This window comes from Dasypus novemcinctus, chromosome 3 (assembly GCF_030445035.2).
Source record: "Dasypus novemcinctus isolate mDasNov1 chromosome 3, mDasNov1.1.hap2, whole genome shotgun sequence".
Classification (NCBI taxonomy): Eukaryota; Metazoa; Chordata; class Mammalia; order Cingulata; family Dasypodidae; genus Dasypus; species Dasypus novemcinctus.
The window spans coordinates 173,034,090-173,056,929 of NC_080675.1; the positions used below are offsets into that span (position 1 = coordinate 173,034,090).

Genomic DNA, 22,840 nt, shown 5'->3' on the forward strand with positions numbered 1-22,840 from the left:
TTCTCCTGGTTAATTGTTTGCCGTCCGAGGAAGCCACCACCTGCAGATTAATAATAATGTCTGTGCTCTCCTGGCTGTATGTGCCGCTGCCTCTGAAGAGAGGATGTGTGGCAGGGACGCTTCAGCTCATCTCACGTTAGCATGCAGCACTCAGGCCCACCTTACTCTCTGGATTGCTTCCCCAGGGTTGTCTAAGATTCTGAAACTAGTCTTTTCTTTCCATGTTACAGGTAATCAATATTATCAATGCTGCCCAAGAAAGCAGTCCCGTGCCCGTGACAGAAGCCTTAGACCGTGTGCTGGAGATTCTCAGAACCACTGAATTGTACTCACCACAGTTTGGCGTGAAGGAGGATGATCCTCATGCCAGTGACCTTGTTGGGGGCTTAGTGTCTGTGAGTATACACAGCCAGGCTGCTGGCTGGAGCCTGCCTGGTCTTGTTTTCTTTTCCCAGAGGTTACTTGTTTATAAACTGGGCTCTCTGGAAAGACAAGCAGGTGTGCAGGGCTCAGTCAAGGCCTAACCTTCTCCATTGCCCAGGCTCGGCTGCTCTCAGGCCAGAGGCCATCAGCTACCTGCTGCCCACCACCAAGGGAGACCTCAGTGCAGAGTGGGGAAGGGAGGCGCATACTCCAGACCGCATACTTGAGGCAGCTCTCCAAGTTTGCTGAAGGGGTCTATGCATAGGATATTTTTACCCACTCTCCAATTCTTACTTTCTGAGGTCACTTGATTTAATAAAAAATAAGGTATTAGCCCATGACCCTGAAGGGTAGGATGGCTCCTAGTAACAATAATGTCTAAACTTTGGTCCTGCCTCTTTGAGACAGAAGTAGGCCATCAGTGAAGATGATGGGGGTAGGGGGTGAGTGACGTCTTAGAGGTGAGTAGATAAGGAGGGGACCGCAGACCTACAGAAGAAGGACTGCTAAGAGAAAGGGCTTGGGTGTGGTCTGGAAGTAATGGCGAGGAAACTGCATCTCCCACTTCTCACCCAGAGAGTCCAGAGTAGGGGGAGTGAGGTAGCTCAGAGGAACAGAAAGGATCTAAGTTTTACAAAGGAAGCCTGGTGCCCATTAGATGGGGAGGGTGGCAAGAAATTTGTAGGAAAGGGTTGAAGGCAGAGGGGAGTTGTCCCTAAGAGACCAAAACAGTCCTGGAGTACAAGCAGATAAGTTCTTAAGCTCACCTCCCTGCATGTAGCTTCCAGTAGAGCCAGTCCTTCCCAGCAATGAGCTGCAGTGTTCTCAGGTGACTCTGACTTCAGTGGGGACTCAGGAGAGCCTTGGGGGTCTATTGATGGACAGGGACCATCCTGGGATTTTCAAGCAGCAAAGAATGGTTGTGACTTTTCTTTTTTCCTTGGTTTTTACCAGGATGGCTTGCGAAGACTATCGGGGAATGAATATATTTTTTCAACAAAAAGTAAGCTTTTCCTTTTTAGTTTTTTGGATCACTGTATATAATAAGTGAAGCTTGAGTGGTGAAAATAATTTCTCAGATAAAAAATTTAAGCAATTTTTCTTGTCAGTCAGTAAGAAGTGTCTTGGTATGTCATGACAGCTCAGAAACAAAGCAGACGTCCTGGAAGCAGTACTGTCCTGCCAAAGAAACAGTTAATGCCATAAGCCTATTAATTTTGTTCTCTAAATTTCATCATTTTGCAGACCTTTACCAGGTTCCAAGCAATATAATCACTCCCATCTCCCTTCACGGTGTCCCACCACAGATAGCTAAGGCCATGGAAAATGAAGAAAGCTGGGACTTTGATATTTTTGACTTGGAGGCTGCCACCAACAAAAGGTGTGTCTTTTTGGAGCCCAGTGGATGGAGGAGTGGGTTCCAAGGGCCTATGGGAAGGAGGTCACCCATAGAGTGAATTCTGGTCCCTGGTGGGGGAGGCTTGGGAAAGAGGAGCAGGACAATAGGAACCCCCACGTCATGGGGACCAAGTCAGGGGATCGGTAAGAAGCCCAGAGGGCAGACTGCCTGACCATGACTCCTGTGGAGGCAGCAGATTCATGAAAAGACTGAAACTGAGCAAGAGTTTAACATCTCCAAATAGCAGTTTTCTTCCTTACGTAGGGAAATGTTACAGTAGCAGCAAAGAGCCCCACTAAAAGCCTAGCACTATTATTTACTAGAAATACACACACACATTCAATGAGAGCTGCTCCCAGATCGTGGTTACCGTGTGTTGCTGAAATGCATAAGTACACCTAAAGCTCCAGTCATCTTGATCCGGGTGTGGTCACACACAGTAGGGATTTTAACCGTAGTTTTGTACATGCTAGAGAAGAACTCTCAACCAAAGAGGGGCGGTTGACTTGGCACATAGGAAAGGGATGTCAACAGAGCCGGATGTCAGCAAGGGCTGTCCTTGAGGGTGACGCAGCCCTGAACCTGGCAGGCAGAGATGTGTGCTTTGTTGGGCCATGAGATGACTCATAAGCTCTCGTCCCCATCTGGGTGAATTATTCCCTAATAGAGCCCCCACCCTTTGCTCATGCTCACCATGAGTCAACCTGCTGTTACACTCTACTGCCCACGTACCACAGCATGGGCAAGCCAAGCGAGACTACCTTTGACAGTGGTAAAAAAAAAAAGCCTGTGGCCAGTGAATCTTTCAGGACCTGGTTTACATTGTGTTCTCAAGTGAATCAGGCTAAGGCAGATCATTTCAAGTCCTATGAGCCTGCTTTCCTCTGGATACTAACTCAACAGGGCCAAGTTTCTTGACCTAAGCCCAGGGCAGATGCTGGACCAAAGTGACTTCTCAAGTAAGGGCCTGACTTGGGGGCCAGTCACCTTCTCAGGGGAAACCCTCTTATATTGTAACACCCACTTCCAGATTGTTGAGACAATTACATGATAGTATCTGGCTCATATTCAGTCTTCAGAGAATGTTATTCTCTTCTAGGCAAGACACCTGACTTATGACATAGGCCCAGCAAGTCCAAAGGAGAGGGCAGGGTTCAAGGTGGTACAAGTTTAGCCTGACAAAACATTGGTTGTGAGGAATCCCCTAGTCCAGATTGGAGTCTAAATCAGGATGAGCAGAGCAAGCCTCACCCCAGCAAATGGAGAGCTTTAAAGGGAACTCTGAAGGCAGAAATCTTTGTGGACAGTACTGTCTCACCAGTACATCATGGACCCCAGAAGGAAGAACTTGGGACTGGGCTTCACCCAGAGCTGGCATCAGCTAAGGGGAGAAAGAGCAACAGAGACCAGCACAGGCCCGGGCTCTGCCATGCACACTCTTTGAAGCGTAGCTCAGATTTGTCTGTTGGGTCCTATTCAAGGCTCAAAAAGGCACTTTTCGTCATCGCTTTTAATGCTGTGTGTGTTTTTCTCTATAGGCCTTTGATTTACCTTGGTCTCAAAATGTTTGCTCGCTTTGGAATCTGTGAATTCTTAAACTGCTCTGAGTCAACAATGAGATCATGGTTACAGATTATTGAAGCCAATTACCATTCTTCTAACCCCTACCACAATTCTACACATTCTGCTGATGTGCTTCACGCCACTGCCTATTTTCTCTCAAGAGAGAGGATAAAGGTAAGCAGATGTTGGTGCTCCATGTTTAATGTGCAGGAGTAGTGGGCAGAGTCTACGTGTCCTTCTCTCTCCGTAGGATGCTCGGTAGAATGACTTATCAGGAGTGATCCCCATACTTGTACAGCCTGGCCCAGGAAGGCCGGCATGTGAGAAGCCAGGCAGGAGGCCACACTGTGGCTCTGGGGAGTTATGTCCCTTCATGACACAATCCCAGCCATGCCACGAGGGTCCTGTGAGAAGGCCAGCAGGAATAGAGAGGAGCTGTTCTAGGCGCCTCATTGTAGACCCACAGACAGGTATAGCCAGCTGACTGTCCCAGGGAGTGCTACTTAAAGGTCCCCACCTAATACCTCACAAAAAAGGTTAAGAATCCCTGCTTTAACAGATTCAGCTTTGAGATAGCATGGGAGAAGGAAGGGGTGAATAGAGAATCCAGGGGAGAGGGACTGAGGCATACTACTGCCATAAAAGTGAGGAGAACTTCCCAGAAGAAAAGTTGCATACAATGAAAGTTACTCACTACCCACACCCAAACCAAGCTTTCTAGGAAAGAGTTTTTTTACATTGAAATAGTAGTTAGCCTTGTACTGATTTGCCAAAGTATTTGTGTTATTTCCTTCAAGAGCCATCATAAAATGGAGCTGCAGTGGCATAACCATTTCACTTGCAGAAATACTTGAGAGCAGAAGAATCAAACCTCTGGTTTTGTTTCTAAGAAAACTGGGTCTCATGAGAACTGAGACTGGCATCTGGAGATCAGAACCAGCTGCAGTCAGGCAGAGCCAGGGCACGGGCCTCCTGGTTGCACTTCCTCACCTATAACATTGGCCTAATGTATAGAGGAGAACAAAGTGAAATAATGACATCTAACACTTTGCAGTATTGTGTAAATATTGATTCCTCAAACGGCAAACGTTCTCAGATCTGGGTCTTTGAGTTACTCTCTCTCTTCTCTCTCTAGTATTTTTTTTTTTCCCCTTAAAAAAGAACATGACCAAGACCACAGATAAGAGTCCAGAGAGAGGAATGTTTTCTAAATTATGAAAAGAAGTGGCAGAGGAGGGACATTGGTCAATATGGCTCACCATATAAACTGAGCACAATTTTTGCTGTAATTTATTGCTTTTTAACTCTTCTATAGATAATGTACATTTAGAAATCTGACTTAAAGCCATTAGTATTTAACAGCATTGGAGATATAATTCACAAACCATCCAATACATCCATTTAAAGTTAAAGCTCTTGATCTACTTGATATAGTCCTTCTTTTCAAGTGTCTGTAGAACATTTCCAAAAACTTTCTTATACTAGACCACAAGTTATCTTGATAAACTTCAGAATTTCATAGCCTATATTTTCTAATCACAATACAACAAAACTAAAATTTAATAACTAAAGCTTAAATTAAAAATGTCAACCACTTATGAGAAAATATTTTGAATAATTTTGGGATCAACAAGGAAATAAAACCCAAAATGACAGGTTACTTATAAAACAAAAAAATGAAAAACCTATAATATCAAAATTTATGGAATGAAGCCAAAAGTATATTTCAGCGTATGCATTCATAGTTTTAAATGCTTTCATTACTTAAAAAACATGGGAAGAGCCAAATGATAAATGGAAAATGGTCCTTTGAGATAACCAAGAAAATTAAATTCTAGCCAAACCAAGAAATTTAAAAAAAAAAAACCAGAAATACACAAATTGGAAATGGAAAAGAATAGAAAGCTCCATATACATGTGTGCCTAATTCAAGGGTCTTAAAATGGATGGTTTTCTAGAAATAAAACTTTTAAATTCACAAAAGTCAAGATTGAATGTAATTTTTTAGCTATTAACTATTTTCAAAACCTGGCTCCGAACCCCAGTGGACTAGTGAGTTCTTTATACCTTTAAGGAAGTTTTCCACACTGCATCAACTTTTCCAGAGCAAAAGATGGAAAACTTCCAGATCACTCTCAAAACCCTGACACCAACCTGACAGAAATAGTACCCCTTAACCATTCCCTGATTTATATGAGTGATACATACTATTGAAAAACGGTTAAACTGTTTTGTCTTTCTTTTCTTTGGTCTTAACTGAGTAATATTAGTTTATATTTACTCAAGTCAGTATCTCAGACCAAGGAACTTTTTTTTGTGATGAGTCTACAGGAAGACTGGCTGAGGAGGTGACTTTTATCCATTCAGGACAAACTAGTGAGAGAGACTGAAAATCAGATAACGTTCCCTCATAAACCCATTTGCAAAGATAAAGCTGCTGTAAGGGGTCTAGGAAAATGATTAGCTCACACAGTATTCTTTTCCCATAAAGTAATACAGTGGAAAGGAAATCACAGAGAAGCCTTTCTTGCACATTCCAGTTTTTAAAAGATCTCTTGTTTTCAGCAAACTTTAGATCCAGTTGACGAGGCCGCTGCCCTCATTGCAGCCATCATCCACGATGTGGATCACCCCGGGAGAACCAATTCCTTCCTGTGTAACGCTGGAAGCCAGCTGGCCATTTTGTATAATGACACTGCTGTGCTGGAGAGCCACCATGCAGCCCTGGCCTTCCAGCTGACCATTCAGGATGATAAATGCAATATCTTTAAAAACATGGAGAGGTAAGAATGACAGCGAGGAAGCTTAGTGCGTGTACTAAGAGTTCGCCCTGTAAAGTGGTGTTTATATATTCATTGAGTTGTACAACCGTCACCTCAAAAAGAAATCCCAAATCCATTAACAGTCACTCCCAATTCCCTCTCAGTTCTCCTAGCCCACTTTCTTTGCCTGTGGATTTGCCAGTCCTGGACATTTCATATAAATGGAATCGTACAGTATGTGATCCTTTGTAACTGGCTTCTTTCACTTAGCATAATATATTGGGCCCTGTGACATTCTCTGCACCTTAAGAGTCTCAGGTGTGCTCATCTCACATTTCTGCCCAAAACACTCCACTTTGCCCTCCCTTGCTCAGCAAATTTCTCCTTATTGTTGTCTCCATTTACACACCATGTCCTTGAGAAGCCTTTTCTGACCCACAGCACTGTTATTAAACCCTCTAATTATTCGTGGCACTTAGCACATTTATCACTAAATGTCTGTATTATTTGTTAAAGGTCTTAAATTCTTAAGCTGGGGAAGGGCATGTCAGGTGAAGGCTGGTCCCTTGGTGCCTTACATAGGACCTTGTTGCATAGGAGGGACTCAACAAGTGTCAGCTGGAAGGAGAGAAAAGTGATCTGTCATGAGGGATACTTATTGACCTGGATTTTTCAAACAGGGTATTCTTGCTTCTACTACACTCCCTTCTGCTATCTTCCAGGATTTCAGAGGTGGAGGTAAAGTAGATATATAGATACATCAGTTACACCTAGGAAAGTACACAAGATCCTACTAATTTTGGTTTTCTCCAGAAAATGGAACTGGATGTTTGGAGAAAAGGAGTTCAGTAGAGACTCCATACCTTTCAAATTTCTAATTATATGGATTACCTCTTCTAAAAATAACTCTTCTTCCAGCCCTAGTTTTTCTTCTAAGTACTCCCTTTGATTTTCCCAGCTGTAGCCAACGGTCTAGTACCCTCAGAATTCACTTTACACTGGAATTGTTGGGTCTCCAGATACCTACATGGAGGATATAAGCTTCATAAACACCAATCTCCATCTTTATTAAGAGCTGACTTTGTTCACCCCCTACTATGTTTTATTTTATTCTAGAACTATACACATTATACAGAATGAAATCATAAACATTTCATGTGTGAAGACTTGCCCATAAAGTTCTGATTATAACTTCTGTTTGGGTTCCACTTGCTAACAGTCTAAGTACAAACCCAGAACTTCTGCAACATTCTTTTAAAATGTGCCCTGCAACTTCCAAAAATATTGGAATTTTAACTGAAGTGAACACATATCCCGGATAACAGATTGCTTTCAGGAGTACTTGTCTGGTCTGGATTAGTGGTCTATAGCAGCCTCTCATCTGTTGTCTGAAACAGGAATGACTATCGGACACTGCGCCAGAGTATTATCGACATGGTCCTAGCCACAGAAATGACAAAGCATTTCGAGCATGTCAACAAATTTGTCAACAGCATCAACAAGCCCTTGGCAGCACTAGAAGAAAATGGGGTAAGGAAATTTACTGCAGAGAGAACCTGTGTTTGAGTCCCTATGGTGTTGTAGTGACATGTGATCTAGGATATCATGACCCATGGAAGGATTCCTTCCATAGGCTCATTTAATTTAGTTTTAATTTGTTAGAAATTATTTAAAGCACAAAAAATTTAGCCAAAAAAAAAAGAAATGTTATTTAATCCTTTCTCACAAAAGTCTTCTTCCCCCATTCTTGGGCATTCTGGGACCAGGTAGAGCCCGTGAGGTCTCTCTCCAGCCACCCTGCTTTGTGGTATCACCAACAGTCCTTGTGACATTATCCCTTACCTTATTTCTGGATTTGAGGCCTGGAGTCCACAACAACTGCCTAGCAAGTCTTAACATTAAACGTCTTGCAGGCAGGAGACCACAGCTGAGGAAACAGACCTGAATTCTCATCCTAGTTCTGCTATACCATTTCCTTGTCTGTAGGGTAGGGATAAAAAGTCTCAAAGCATAGAGAGGACTGATGGGCATGTCAGGCACCTAATAAACGGTACTTATTACGCTAGATTCACTGTGAGATCAACCTAGGGAATATGTTCTTTCATGACCCTCTTAGAAGGGAAGCCCATTTCTCTGCTTTTTTAAATCTACCCTATATCCATTGAGAATTTTGGTACCAGCTCACAGTCTTATATACCACTCACCTCCTATCACCAACTCCTCTCACCATCCTGAGATTTGGCCGTGCACAGGGATGACCTTTCCTCTTGGGCTAGGGTCATTCCTTTTATTTGGCCATGCCCAGGCTTCTGTCTACCCTCTGGCTTTCTAGCCTGTTACCCCTTCACACCTGCTCCTTAACCCGATGTTCAGAACTGTTGAGAACTCTGCTCCCTTCACACTTCCCAGCCTGCTCCTGACTTCACTGCCTTCCAGGGGCTTTCCCTGCAGAGGCACCCATGCCAGCCTCTTTTATTGTGCTGTGCCCTGTTACCCAAGCCACTGTGTCTGGCTGACCCCAAACCACTAAAGGGAAAGTACCGAACTTACATATTTGATTTCTTTCATCTAGTCTGGGTAGTTCCCACACTTAGCTGAGTCTTCTACTGTACTTGAAAATCATGTTTCTTAACTTCTTTTATCAATACTTGGGGTTATTTCTGGGAGTTAGCTTGAAAATCATCACTCACTGATCAGAGCAGATACAAAATAACCTGAAAGAATAGTTTCAAGGCTGGCGATACCAAGCTGCAGTCACACTGAAGGTGTTAACACATCTGAAAAAAGAAGAGTCTGAACAAAGCTGGTTGACAGTAGAAACTTGGAGCAAGGAGAGTGCCATAGAAGTAGCATTGGTTGTGTCCACCTGGCCATCTTGATGACAGATCTCCCCACTGACATGGACCCATCAGGCCTTCTTGGACACATTCAAATCACATGACTAACTCCTTCAGAGAAGTTGCTTGATGGGCACGCTATCAGAATGAGGAGACTTCTTTGCTTCTGCCCCAGTACTCCCTCTTCCAGCCAAAATTCTCTTTAGAGGCCCTGTAACCAGAGGGTCCATTAACCATGAATTAATTCCTTGTGATGGAGATAGCATGTGATACTTAAGTTTTCATTCTGACCCAGCTGGGTAACTTTGGACAAGTCATTTCACCTCTCTGAGACCCAGTATAAAATAATAATCCTTACTATGCCTACCACAAATGTTATGAATGCAGATCAAAAGAAAATAACTTAAGTCCCTCTGTAGACCATAAAATGAAAGGGCCAAGTGAGGGGGAGTATCATTGTACATGATGATGGAATGCTAAAGGCTAAGTCCCAGGATCACAGCTATCACAGGGCTGGATTTGGGATTGGGTTGTGAACAAGGAGCCTGCTGACTACAAGGGCAGAGGAATATGTAATTTCTTTGGTTCATACTCTTTTTTTTTTTTTTTCTTTTTTGGTATATATAATAAAAGATCGAATCAGTCTTTGGGGATCTTTGTTATTAAAGGTGAGAGATGGAATAGAAAAAAAGAAAACGCCAAGGGGAAAGACAGATAAACCAACTTCCAGTGCTGTCCTACTCCTGGGAATATTGCTGGAATCTTGCTACATCTATGAGAGCCAAGCTCAATCCTCAAAATGCCCTTAGTGCTCTAGTTTGGGGAACCTCTAGTTTATAGATCTTGCCAATGCCTTTTTGTGTTTAAAGTGAGGCCACACTGCTAAGAGAGCTTGGCACCTGGAGACTTATTTAGATTACTTTGAATCTCACTGACATTTTAGGAAACTAATAAAAATACAGAAGACGTAACCACTATGCTCAGGATGCCAGAGACCCGGACTCTGATCAAACGAATGCTGATTAAGTGTGCTGATGTGTCCAACCCCTGTCGACCTCTGGAATACTGCATTCAGTGGGCTGCACGCATCTCAGAAGAATATTTTGCTCAGGTAAGATGCAGTCTCTTAAGTTACCTGTATTGTATATTAAAGAGAGTTTTACCAGAGTCTATTTATTAAACCAGGTGTTGAGGGAGTTATCCTTTTCTTGTTTGTTGTGAATTAGAGAAGTTGTAGGTTTACAGAAAAATCATACATAAAATACAGAGTTCCCATATACCTGGCATGCTAATTTTTGCCAGCCCAGATCCTCTTTTATCTGTATTATGGACGTTCCATGTAAGAATCTGTTTGAATTCCACTCGTAGTAATGGCCATGTAGCTCCTATCAGACCTATCCCCTGGAGAAAACAACTATAAACTCTAGACTAGATAAAATTTGAGGCATTACAGAAACAAAAGCAGGCACGGAGTTTCCTATTCTTACAGTTTTCTTTTCCTGAGGGCAAAAACTAGTCAGTGCTACAAAGCACCTAAAAACTGGCATAGGAGCCGGCAGTCTTACTGGCTTGAAGAACCAGGGAAGAGTTCAAGGCAACAGCAGCCATTGAAAAGCAGAGGTGAGGAGGGTGCATGGGAGAGAATGCAGGAATACAAACTAAGAATAGAATAACTAAACAGAATTTAGCTGCCACTCACCACAGAGAAATTAGCTCTTGAAGACAAACAGGAAATCATGGCCCATCCATAGGAAGAGGTAAGTCCAGAAAACACAATGAAGATGACTAGAATGTACTCTTTAAAAAATGATCTTAGGGAAGTGGCTGTGGCTCAATCAGTTGGGCTCCCGTCTGCCATATGGGAGGCCCTGGATTCGCAACCCAGGACCTCCTTGTGAAGGTAGGCTTACCTGCACGCTGCGGAGAGCTGCCAGCCCACAAGCACCACACAGAGCTGACTTAGCAAGGTGACGCAACAAAAAGGGAGACAAGCCAAAACATAGAAGAACAGACAGCAAATGGACACAGAGAACAGACAGTAAGCAAGCTGCAAGGGGGGGGGAATAAATAAATAAAAATAAAATACAGATCCAGAAGAACACTTGCTACAGACAGCGAGCAAAAAGCCGTGGGGGGTGGGGTGGGGGTGAGGGCGGATTAAAAAAAAAGATATTAAAAATAGTTAAGATAAAGGAAAATGCAGAGAAAAAACTAAAGGATATCGGGAAAACAATGAATGAGCAATGTGAGAGTCTTTGTAAAGAGATAGAAATTTTAGAAAAGGACCAAACAGAACTGTTGGAGTTTTTAGACCACAATAACTGAAGTGAAAAATTCCCAGGACAGTTTCAAGAACAGATTGGAGCTGGCAGAATAAAGAATCAGTGAACTCAAAGACAAGACACTTGAAATAAGTTAGGCCGAGGAGCAGAAAGAAAAAAAAACTACAGAAGTGAAAATAGCCTACAACACTTCCTGGATACCATCAAGGGCACCAATGTATACATTATGATAAGTCCAGAAGAAAAAGAAAGAGAAAGAGGCAGAAGTACTTGTCAAAGAAATAATGACAGAAAACCTATCAGATTTAACAGATGTGACTATGCGCATACAAGAAGCCCAAAGAACACCAAACAGGATAAACATGAAGAAAAGTATGCCTCATCGTATACTGATGACAGTATCAAATGCAAAGGACAAGGACAAAGTTCTGAAAGCTGCAAGGCTGTGTTCTATACAAGGGAGTCCCAATTCAATTAAATGCCAGGTTTCTCATTATAAAGCATGGAGGCAAGAAGGCAGTAAGTTGAAATACTTAAAGTGCCGAAAGAAGACAACTGCCAGCCAAGAGTTTTATATTCGGCAAGACTTTCAAAAATGAGGGAGAGATTAAAACATTCTCAGATAAACAAAAGCTGAGAGGAGTCACCACCACTAACCTGCCCTATAAGCAGTGCTAAAGGGAGAGTCCTTCACACTGGAAGGAAAGGACACTAGGCAGTGGTTCAAAGTGGCATAAAGAAATAAATGACCTGTGATAAAGGTAACCATTTGAATAATTATAAATACCAGAATTATTGTAGTGTATTGTTTGGTATATAACTCTAGTTCTTACTTCCTACAGGTTCTAAAATGCAAACACATAAGAAGTAATGATAGGGGAACAGATACAGCTTAAGTGGTGGAATACCTGCTTCCCACATCCGAGATCCTGGGTTCAATCCGCAGTACCTCCTAAAAACAAACAAACAAAACAGCTCTCATTGGGGAGTGGATGTAGCTCAGTGGTTGAGTGCCTGCTTCCCACATTTGAGGTCTGGGGTTCGATCCCCAGTACCTCCTTAAAAAAAAAAAAGATAAGTCTCTATTTTTGGATATGCAATGTACAAAGATATAAACAATGGTAACAAGTAAAAAAGTCGGGGACAGAGGAGTGGAAGAAAAATATATCTGCGTGCTGTTGTAGTTAAACATGATTGATTTTAATCCTATGCTAACTTCAAGGAAAATAGATGAAAAATATACCGAAATAGAAATGAGAAGCCATTCTATATTGTACCCAAAAAAATCACTTAAATATAAAAGGTGTTGGGAAGCAGACTTGGCCCAATGGATAAGACGTCTGCCTACCACATGGGAGGTCCACGGTGCAAACCCCGTACCTCCTTGACCCACGTGGAGCTGGCCCATGTGCAGTGCTGATGCACGCAAGGAGTGCCCTGTCATGTAGGGGTGTCCCCCGCGTAGGGGAGCCCCATGTACAAGGAGTGCGCCCCATCAGGAGAGCCGCCCAACGCGAAAGAAAGTGCAGCCTGCCCAAGCGCCACCCACACAGAGAGCTGACACAGCAAGATGACGCAACAAAAAGAGACACAGATTCCTGGTGCCGCTGATAAGGACAGAAGCAGTCCAGTGAATGGATAGAAGCAGTCAAGTGAATGGACATAGAGAGCAGACACTGGGGGCAGGGTGTGGAAGGGGAGAGAAATAAATAAAATTAATAAATAAAAAATAAAATAAAAGGTGTTAATGGAAATGAGGGACAAAAAAGGTATAAGATTTACAGAGGCTAAATAGCAAATTGGCAGAAGAAACTTATATTATCGAAAGTATCTTTAAATGGGTTAAACTCTCCAATCAAAAGGAGATAGGCAGAACAGATAAAAAAGCAAGACCTAACTATATACTGTCTGTAGTAGACTCACTTTCAATTCAAAGATACATGTAGGCTGAAAGTGAAAAGATGGAAAAAATATGCCATGTGCAAGTAGGACCAAAAGAGAGCTGGAATAGCCATACTAAGATCAGAAAAAATAGACATAAGCAACAAATAGTTACAAGGGACAAAGATGGCCATTATTTACTGATAAAGGGGATAATTCAACAAGAAAATTTAACATTTATATATGTACCTAACAACAGAGCCCAAAAATATATGAAACAAATATAGGTTTGAAGAGAGAAATTGACAGTTCTACATTAACTATAGGAGATTTTAATATATACCACTCTCAGTAATGGATAGAACATCTAGTCAGAAAATCAATAAAGAAGTACAGGACTTGACTGATACTCTAACCAACTAGACCATTAACAGGCATATCTAGAATACTTCACCCAACAAAAATAAACTACACATTCTTCTGAAATGCACATGGATCATTCTTCAGGATAGACCACATGTAGGTCACAAAATAAGTCTCAATAAATTCAAATATTTAAATCAATAACAGAAAGAAAAATGGAAAAATCACAAATATATTAAACAGCATACTCTCAAACCACCAATGGGTTAAACAGGAAATCAGACATGAAATTGGAAAATATCTTGAGGTGAAGGAAAATGAAGACATAACAAAATTTATGGACTGCAGAGAAGGTAGCCTTGGGAAGTAAATTTATAGCTCTAATGGCTTACATTTCAAAAGAAAAATGATTTCAGATCAGAGGTATAACTTCAAAACTGGAAGAACTAGGAAAAGAAAAGCAAAAACAAAAAACAAAAGGAGCAGACGGCAAGAAATAAAGATTAGGGCGGAGATAAATGAAATAGAAAATAAGAAAACAATAGAATCTGTAAAACCTAAAGTTGATTCTTTGAAAAGATCAATAAAATCAGCAAACCTTTAGGTAGGCTGACGAAGAAAACTACCTGTCTTGCTGAAATGCCTACAAGAGTGGGAAGTGGATGTGGCTCAAGCAGTTGGCCACATGCCTACCACATGAGAGGGCCCCAGTTCAGGTCCTGGTGCCTTCTAAAGATAGGCAAGCAAGACAGCAAACTGTTGCAACAAGATAATGCAGTAGAAACACAATGAGAGACACAACAAGCAGGGAGCAGAGGTGACTCAAGCAATTGGGCACCTCCCTCCCACATGGGAGGCCCTGGGTTCAGTTCCCAATGCCTCCTAAAAAGAAGACAAGTGCAAACAACAGGGGGGTGGGAGAAAAAATAAAGACTAGAAGAGGATATTTTGAACTGTATACCAATGTATGCGATAACCTAGATGAAATGGACAAATCCTTAGAAATATGCTAACTATCTACATTTAGTCCAGAAAAAATAGAAGAGCTCAACAAAACCAACTACTAGAAAAGAGATTGAGTCAGTAATCAAACACCTCCGAACAGAGAAAAGCCCAGGACCAGATTGCCTCACAGGGGAATTCTACAAACATTCCAAGAAGACTTAACTCCAATTCTGCTCAAACTCTTCCAAAAAAATTGAAAAGGAGGGAACACTCCCTCTTCATTCCCCTCATGCAAAGCTAGATAAAGGTACCCCCAAGAAAGAAAACTATAGATCAGTATCAACTACAGATGAATATAGATGCAAAGTCCTCAAGAAAATACTAGCAAACTGAATCTGGCACTTAGGAATTATATACCATGATCAAGTGGGATATATCCCTGGAATGCAAGATTGGTTCAACCTAAGAAAATCAATTAATGTAATACACCACATGAACAGAATACAAGGGGAAAAAACACATCATCTCAGTTGATGCAGAAAAGGCATTTGACAAAATCTAGTACCTCTTCTTGATAAAAAAAACACTGAGAACACTAGGAATAGAAGGAAACTTCCTCAACATGAGAGAGAGAATATATGAAAAACCTACAACTAACATCATACCCAATGGTAAAAGACTGAAAACTTTCCCTGCAAGATCAGAAACATAACAAGGATGCCCAGTGTTATTCAACATTGTACTGTACTGGAGCAATTAGGCAAGAAAAAGGAGTAAAAGGCATCCAGATTGGAAAGAGAAATAACACTTTACCTGTTTGCAGATGACATGATCCTATAAACAGAAAATCCACAACAAAGCTCCAAGAGCTAATACATGAATTCAGCAAAGTGGCAGGGTATGAAATCAACACCCCAAAATCAGTGTTTCTATACACAAGCAATGAAGAGAAGAAGAAATCAAGAAGAAAATTCCATTAATAATAGTAACTAAAAGAGCCAAATATCTAGGAATAAATCTAACTAAGGATGTAAAGGTTTTGTACATAGAAAACTACAAAACATTGGTAAAAGAAATCAAAGAAGACCTAAATAAATGAAAGGACATTATGCATTTATGAAATGGAAGGCTAAATATCACTAACATGTAAATCCTACCGAAAGAAATTTATAGATTCAATGAATCCCAATCAAAATTCCAACAACCTTCTTTGTGGAAATAGAAAAGCCAATCATCAAATTTATATCAAGGGGCAAGGGGCCTGAAATAGCTAAAGCAATCTTGGAAGACAATGAAGTTGGAGGACTCACACTTCCCAATCTTAAAATTTATTACAAAGTCACAATATTGTGAGCAACATGGTACTGGCATAGGGACAGATATATAGACCAGTGGGATCTAATTGGGAGCTCAGAAATCAACCCTCTTGAAAAGGAGGCAAAGAGCAATTGGAAAAGAACAGGAATTTGTAAGAAGAGGAATAAGGAGCTCTACCTCACACCATATACAAAGATCAACTCAAAATGGATCAAGGACCTAAATAAAAGAGCTAGAACTATCAGATTCCTAGAAGAAAATTTAAGGAAGCATTTTCTGGATCTTCTGTTAGGCAATGGTTTCTTAGACTTTAGACCCAAAGCACAAGCTATAACAAAAACAGATAAATGGGCATTCCCTCCATCTTTCCTCCAGTTGTGAGGCCTGCATAGTCTTGGGTGTCAGGGAGAACAAACCAGAAGTTGCTCTTCTTCACTATCCAACTTTGCAGTGGCAGAACCTGTGCCATGGGTTGGAAGTTGTGGAATGAGAAGGGGACTGAGAACCTCCATCCAAAGTTGGTTGGCTCCCTCCAGAGATAACCCAGATGAGGTCTTGACCCAGAGCCTCCACTTCTCCTGGGATAGTCTTGGCACCAGGGACACTATCCCAGGAGAAGTGGAGGCTCTGGGAGAAGCTGCTGTTGCCGCCTCCTCAGGGCTGTGCCAGGCCAGCCAGGACTGGGGATGCTGCACTGTGAGAGCCAGGCAACCGTGGGAGCCATGAGAGGAAGGACTGTAAGGAGAGAAGGACTGGGCCTGGGATCCAGAACGGAGATGGTGACTGGTCTCAGCAGGAAAATAAGCCCCTCATTATAGACGGAGCAGGTGAGGGGTCCAGGCAACCACATGGCCCAGTAGACACCTAACACCTAAGCTGATTAGAGATGCTTCCAAGATTCAGTAAAAGCTCTGTCATAATCAGCCTCTGATGCCATGAAGGTTAGGATGGTTTTTAAAAGCCAAGCCATTGCATTATTTTGGTGTGCTGGAACAGCTGATGCTGCAATGTTTGAAATTGTTACAACAATGCCAAAATTACTTGCTTCATCTCTTCTGAGCCAAAGAGTCGTAAAGCAGAGAAGCAGGCTGCTGAACATAATCAGAAAAATGGAGATAACCAAATGAGGACCTAAGAGCTACATGGTTTCTCTTTGAGCCATATCTGTCTTTCACTGGGAGTTTCTTCTCTCTTTGAAAGGAAAACAACAAGAGATGAAGGGACAAAAAATCCTTTGGATGGGAACACAGTAGACGTAATTCAAAAGGATTATGAAAAAGTTAGGCCATTATGGAAATATAACTCAGAAGCAGCAAGAATTAGAATATACCCTGCTTATGTGACAGATAATCTTTCGAAACTTACACAGAGGAAAAACTACTTAGAGAAAAGATAAGAGATGTGGAAGTGAAGCATTATTTATGAATGGACTCCTTAGATTGAATTAAATTAAGTTGAAAACAAAAATGATTGGATGACATAATAGAAAAACTTATAAAATTTAAAAAGCAAATCTACATACAAAAGGGGCACATGTTGTTCTATTAAAAATTGATTATAACTGCAATGTAAACTATTATCCATGTGGTGCAGCAGTGCTCCCAAATGTATTCACCAAACGCAATGAATGTGCCACGACGATGAAAGAGGTTGTTGATGTGGGAGGGTGTCGGGTATGTGGGAACCTCTTATATTTTTTAATGTAATAGTTTTTGTGATCTATGTATCTTTTTTTTAAAAGGCAATTAAATTTAAAAAATTTAAACATATTTTAAAAATTGATTATAGAACTGCAACACCAAGATATATTCTGGTGAAGGTACTAAATTTAAAGCATAAATAATCCTTAACAATACAGATAGAGAAAAGAGGAGGAAGATGGTATTAGACTTTTCTACTGCAAGCTTTACTTCCAGAAGGCAAGAAGATAATGCCTATAGAATTCTGATGGACTACAAGTATAACCTGAGAGATTTATATTAAGCTAAGTTGTCTTTTATGTATACAGGTAAGAGAAAATATTTTCATATTTGTGAAATTTCTTAAAAAACACTAAATTTATCCCAAGAATGAAACATAAGACGACACTACTTGTGAGGCTGGCCTGGTGAGCCACTTTCCCTTCTTCTTTCCCACATCAACAAGCTCAGCCTTCCTCAGCCCCATTCTTTCTGGTTGGTAGTCTCCAGAGTGACCTTCAAACGCAGTTTCATAATAGGATTTTATAAACCTGCTTGTTCTTATGTAAATAAGTCTGTGGAAAACTTAAATAAATTAGTCAGTTTTAACACACACAAAAAAAAGAAAGAGGGAAACGGACTTTGGCCCAGTGGTTAGGGCATCCGTCTACCATATGGGAGATCCGCGGTTCAAATCCCGGGCCTCCTTGACCCGTGTGGAGCTGGCCATGCGTAGTGCTGATGCGCGCAAGGAGTGCCATGCCACGCAAGGGTGTCCCCCGCCTGGGGGAGTCCCATGTGCAAGGAGTGCGCCCATGAGGAAAGCCGCCCAGCGTGAAAAGAAAGTGCAGCCTGCCCAGGAATGGCGCCGCCCACACTTCCCGTGCCGCTGACAACAACAGAAGCAGACAAAGAAACAAGACGCAGCAAAAAGACACCAAGAACAGACAACCAGGGGAGGAGGGGGAAATTAAATAAATAAATAAATCTTTAAAAAAAGAAAGAAACATAATACAACGCTCAAGAGTGGAAAAAATAATTATAAAATGCCTGACAATGAGCATTCTAATGAATACATATCTGCTGTTATACATTGGTATGAATCAAGGATAGTGGAATAAGTATAAATGTGATAAATCTTGACCATGAAAATATAAACTTATGTAACTAATATTCTATAACTAATAATAATTGGGAGGTGGAAGGGAGGAATTTAGTGATAGAAATTGTTTTTGTTCCAATATCCTTACTTTTTATAGCACATCAGTAGGTATGTTAAATTACATAAATAGGAAAAAGTTTTAAATATATTATTAAATGTATAAAAGCTACAAGAATAGAGCTTCTCAAAAGTGCGTGTGTGTCACGTTAGAATACCATGCTGCTCTAAAATGAATGTGAACGAGCTCCACAAACTGATTTGGAGGGATTTCCAAGAGATAGTTTCGGTTTAAATTTTTCTTTCAAAAGGCATATGTTAGTATGCTGTCTATATGTAAAAAGAGAAAATGTTTATTTTTTGCAAAAGGAGAAACAGCAAGGATAAACCTGTCACTAAGAAAATGGTTTCCTTTAGGGGTTGGGGGATGGGGTGACAGTGATAGGGATGAAGGGAGACTTCTTTAATGCCTTTTTATATTGCTTTGCCTTTTAAACTATGTATAGAGCTATTTGAAACATTCAAAAGGTAAAAGCGTATTTATTTTAAAAGAAACTGTAGGTACCCCAAGAAAATTATGTTAATGTTCATCCATTCCTGTGAGTGTAAACCTGTTGTAATCCGGACTTTTAGATAAGGTTACTTCAGTTAAGTCATGGCCTGGGGTAGGTCTTATTCTTCTTATTGGAGTCCATTCTCTTATAAAGAGAATGAAATTCAGAAGGAGAAAGCCACAGAAGCAAGATGCTGAATGCAGCAAAACCCAGAAGAGAAGGGAGAGGAGCAGAGGAGCCCACATCGCCCTCAGCCAGTCTTCAGGAACAAAGCACTGTATTGATGATGCCTTGATTTGGACAGTCTTTCAGCCTTAAAACTAAACTTGTAAGGCAATAAATTCCTGTTGCTAGAAAAAAGATAAATGGGACCGCATCAAAATTAAAAACTTCTGCACATCAAAGGACTTTATCATGAAAAAAAAAACAATGGTCTATTTGGAAACTGCATATCCAATAAAGGTTTAATATCCAGAATATACCAAGAAATCCAACAACTTTTAACAAAAAGACAACTCAATTTAAAAATGGGTAAGGGTTAGATAGACATCTCTCCAAAAAATAATAATAAGAATGATCAGAAAGCACATGACAAGATATCCAATATCATTAGCCATCAGGGAGATGTAAATCACAATGAGATAATTTCACACCCATTAGAATGGCTGTTAATGTAAAAAAATTTTTTTTAATTGGGAAGCAGATTTGGCTCAACAGATAGAGCATCCACCTACCACATGGGAGGCCCAGGGTTCAAACCCAAGGCCTCCTGACCCATGTGATGAGTTGGCCCACAGCAGTGCTGATACTCGCAAGGAGTGCCGTGCCACACAGGGATGTCCCCCGCATAGGGGAGCCCCATGCACAAGGAGTGTGCCCTGTAAGGAGAGCCGCCCAGAGCAAAAAAGTGTAGGCTGCCCAAGAACGGCACCGCACACACAGAACTGACACAAGATAACGCAACAAAAAGAGACACAGATTCCTGGTGCCACTGACTAGAATGTAAGCAGACACAGAACACACAGCAAATGGACACAGGCAGCAGACAAGGGGGAAGGGGAGAGAAATAAAAAATAAATCCTTTAAAAAGTAAAAATAGTAAACCAAAGACTAACAAAGAGTTGGAGAGGATGCAGAGAAGTAAGAATACTCATTCACTGATGGTGGCAGTGTGAAATGGAGACATAGAGAGCAGACAACCAGGGGGTGGGGGTGGAGAAATAAAATTTTAAAAATCTTTAAAAATAAAGAAAACTGGAAAATAATCTAGGGAGTGAATAACAGGAAACCCAGAGGTGGATTAGGACTGTGGTTAATAGTACAAATACAAGAATGTTCTTCTACGAACTAGAACAAATGTATGTCTCTATTACATGGTGGTTACACAGTGGTAAGAATACAATGATGCATGGGGAAATATAATTACTCTAAACTTAATTATAATGCATAACAGCAATATTATTGTGTCAATGTCAAAGTACTGTATCAATGTTAAGAGTTGATAGTAGGGGGATAAAGGGTTTTTTTCTTTGGACTAAAGAAAACATTAAAAGGTTTACTGGGGTGATGACTGCGCAACTCTGATAAAAATGAGAGCCACTGAGTTGTATACTTTGGATAGAATGTACAAGGCATGGGACTGTATAACACAGTGAACCATGTGACAGAAGGTGGACTGTGGTTAGCAGTACAAATATGAGAGTGGTCACTCATGATCTACAAAAAATGTACAGTACTAATACTGTGTTAATAATAGGGGGTATATGCACAAAATAGACCAAATGTAAGCTATGGACTAGTTTGTGGTAATAGTCTGCTGATGTTCTCTCATAATCTGTAACATGTTCCACAACAGTGTTGTAAGGTGTTGGTCGAGGATTGATGTATGGGAATTCTGCACATTATGCACGATTGTTTTGTAAGCTCACGGTTTCTTTAATTAAAAAATCAATTGGCAAAAAAGTACATATTGGCAAAGGACTTGAATAGACATTCTCCAAAGAAGATATGCAAATGGAAAGTAAGCATATGAGAAGATGTTCAGTATCATTGGTCATTAGGGAAATGTAAAAGCAAACCACAATGAGATACCACTTCACACCCACTAGGAAATGGCTATCATTAAAAAGAACAGTGCAACAGATGTAGCTCAGTGGTTGAGCACCTGCCTTGCACGCCCTGCGTTCAATCCCCATTATCTCCTAAAAACTTAAAAACAAACAAACAAAGGGTGATAGCAAGGATATGGAGAAACACACACACTGCTTGTGGGAATGTAAATAGTGAATCTGCTGTGGAAAACTGCAGTTTCTCAGAAGTTAAACGTAGAATTGCCATATGTCCTAGCTGTTCCACTTCTTGGTACGTGCCAGTAAGAACTGAAAGCAGAAACTTGTTCACTCAGGTTCGTAACAGCATTAGTCACAGTAGCCAAGAGGCGAAATAATGTCTGCCAACAAATAGATGAAGAGACAAACAGATGTTCATGCAGGGGGATGCTGTTCGGCTGCAAAATGGTGTGAAGTTCTTACTCATGCTACTACGTGGATGGGCCTGAAGTCATTATGCTGAGTGCAGCAAGCCTGGCACAGAAGGACGAACGTATGGTTCTTTTCATATGGGACATCTGGAATAAGCGCACTCATTAAGACAGAAAGTAGATTAGAGTTTGCTGGGATAGGTGAGTGGAGAGTTACTGTTTAATTTTTGTACAGAGTTTCTGCTTGAGATGAAAATTTTAGGTAATGCTGGTGCTGATTGTACAACATTATGATTGTAATTAATGCCACTGAATTGTACACTTAAAAATGGCTAACATGGCAATTTTTTATGTTATATGTTCTCACAATTAAAAAATTATGAATTGCCTTATATGGTTTATGACGTGTGTAGCTATGAGACATACTACAAGGATAGCATAAAGGATGGAATAGGGTAAATGGACCAGTATGGGTCCATGGTTTCTAGATTCCCTATGAAATGTTACAATATTAGCTTAGTAGCCTAAAAAGTGAAGGGTTTATATTATAATATTAGTGGATATATTTAAATGGAATTCTAAAATACATTAATACGAAAGGCAGGAAAGGAGAAACAGGAATGAAAAATAGAGAAATAGAAAACACATAGTAAATTGGTAGATCTAACACTAGTCATATCAATACTTACATTAAATGTTTGTGTAGAAAACATTCCAATTAAAAGATTAGCAGAATGGATAAAAAAGCAAGACCTATTTACATGGTGTTTAAGAAAGACATATTTTAAATATAAAGTACAGATAGGTTCAGTTTAAATGGATGGAAAAAGATACAGCATGCAAATTGTAAGCATAAGAAAGCTGGAATGGCCATATTATCAGATAGTACATATCAGACAAAGCCTATGAGCAGATATGAAGTGAGACACTTGACTAGTGTAGAAAGACATAAGAAATAAGTGTATGTGCAGCTGACAGCAGAGTTTCAAAACAGATGAAGTAAAATTGACAGAATCAAAAGGAGAAATAGACAATTCCATAATCATAGTCATAGATTTTAACATTCCTTCTCAGCAATGGTGAATAACCAGATTAAAATATCAGGGAAACGGACTTTGGCCCAGTGGTTAGGGCGTCCGTCTACCATATGGGAGGTCCGCGGTTCAAACCCCGGGCCTCCTTGACCCGTGTGGAGCT

The 22,840-nt window shown here is 40.7% G+C and overlaps 1 protein-coding gene across 2 annotated transcripts in view; it reads left to right on the forward strand.

Moving 5' to 3' along the window:
* Positions 1 to 22,840, forward strand: part of PDE8A (phosphodiesterase 8A) — a 171,513-nt gene that overhangs the window by 143,103 nt on the left and 5,570 nt on the right. For both annotated transcript variants that reach the window (XM_058294733.2, XM_058294732.2), the window contains exons 14-20: positions 231 to 395; positions 1,378 to 1,426; positions 1,669 to 1,804; positions 3,361 to 3,559; positions 5,951 to 6,168; positions 7,545 to 7,677; positions 9,928 to 10,095. In XM_058294733.2, coding sequence (XP_058150716.1) covers positions 231 to 395; positions 1,378 to 1,426; positions 1,669 to 1,804; positions 3,361 to 3,559; positions 5,951 to 6,168; positions 7,545 to 7,677; positions 9,928 to 10,095 — 1,068 coding nt within the window. The remainder of the gene's footprint in view (positions 1 to 230; positions 396 to 1,377; positions 1,427 to 1,668; positions 1,805 to 3,360; positions 3,560 to 5,950; positions 6,169 to 7,544; positions 7,678 to 9,927; positions 10,096 to 22,840) is intronic.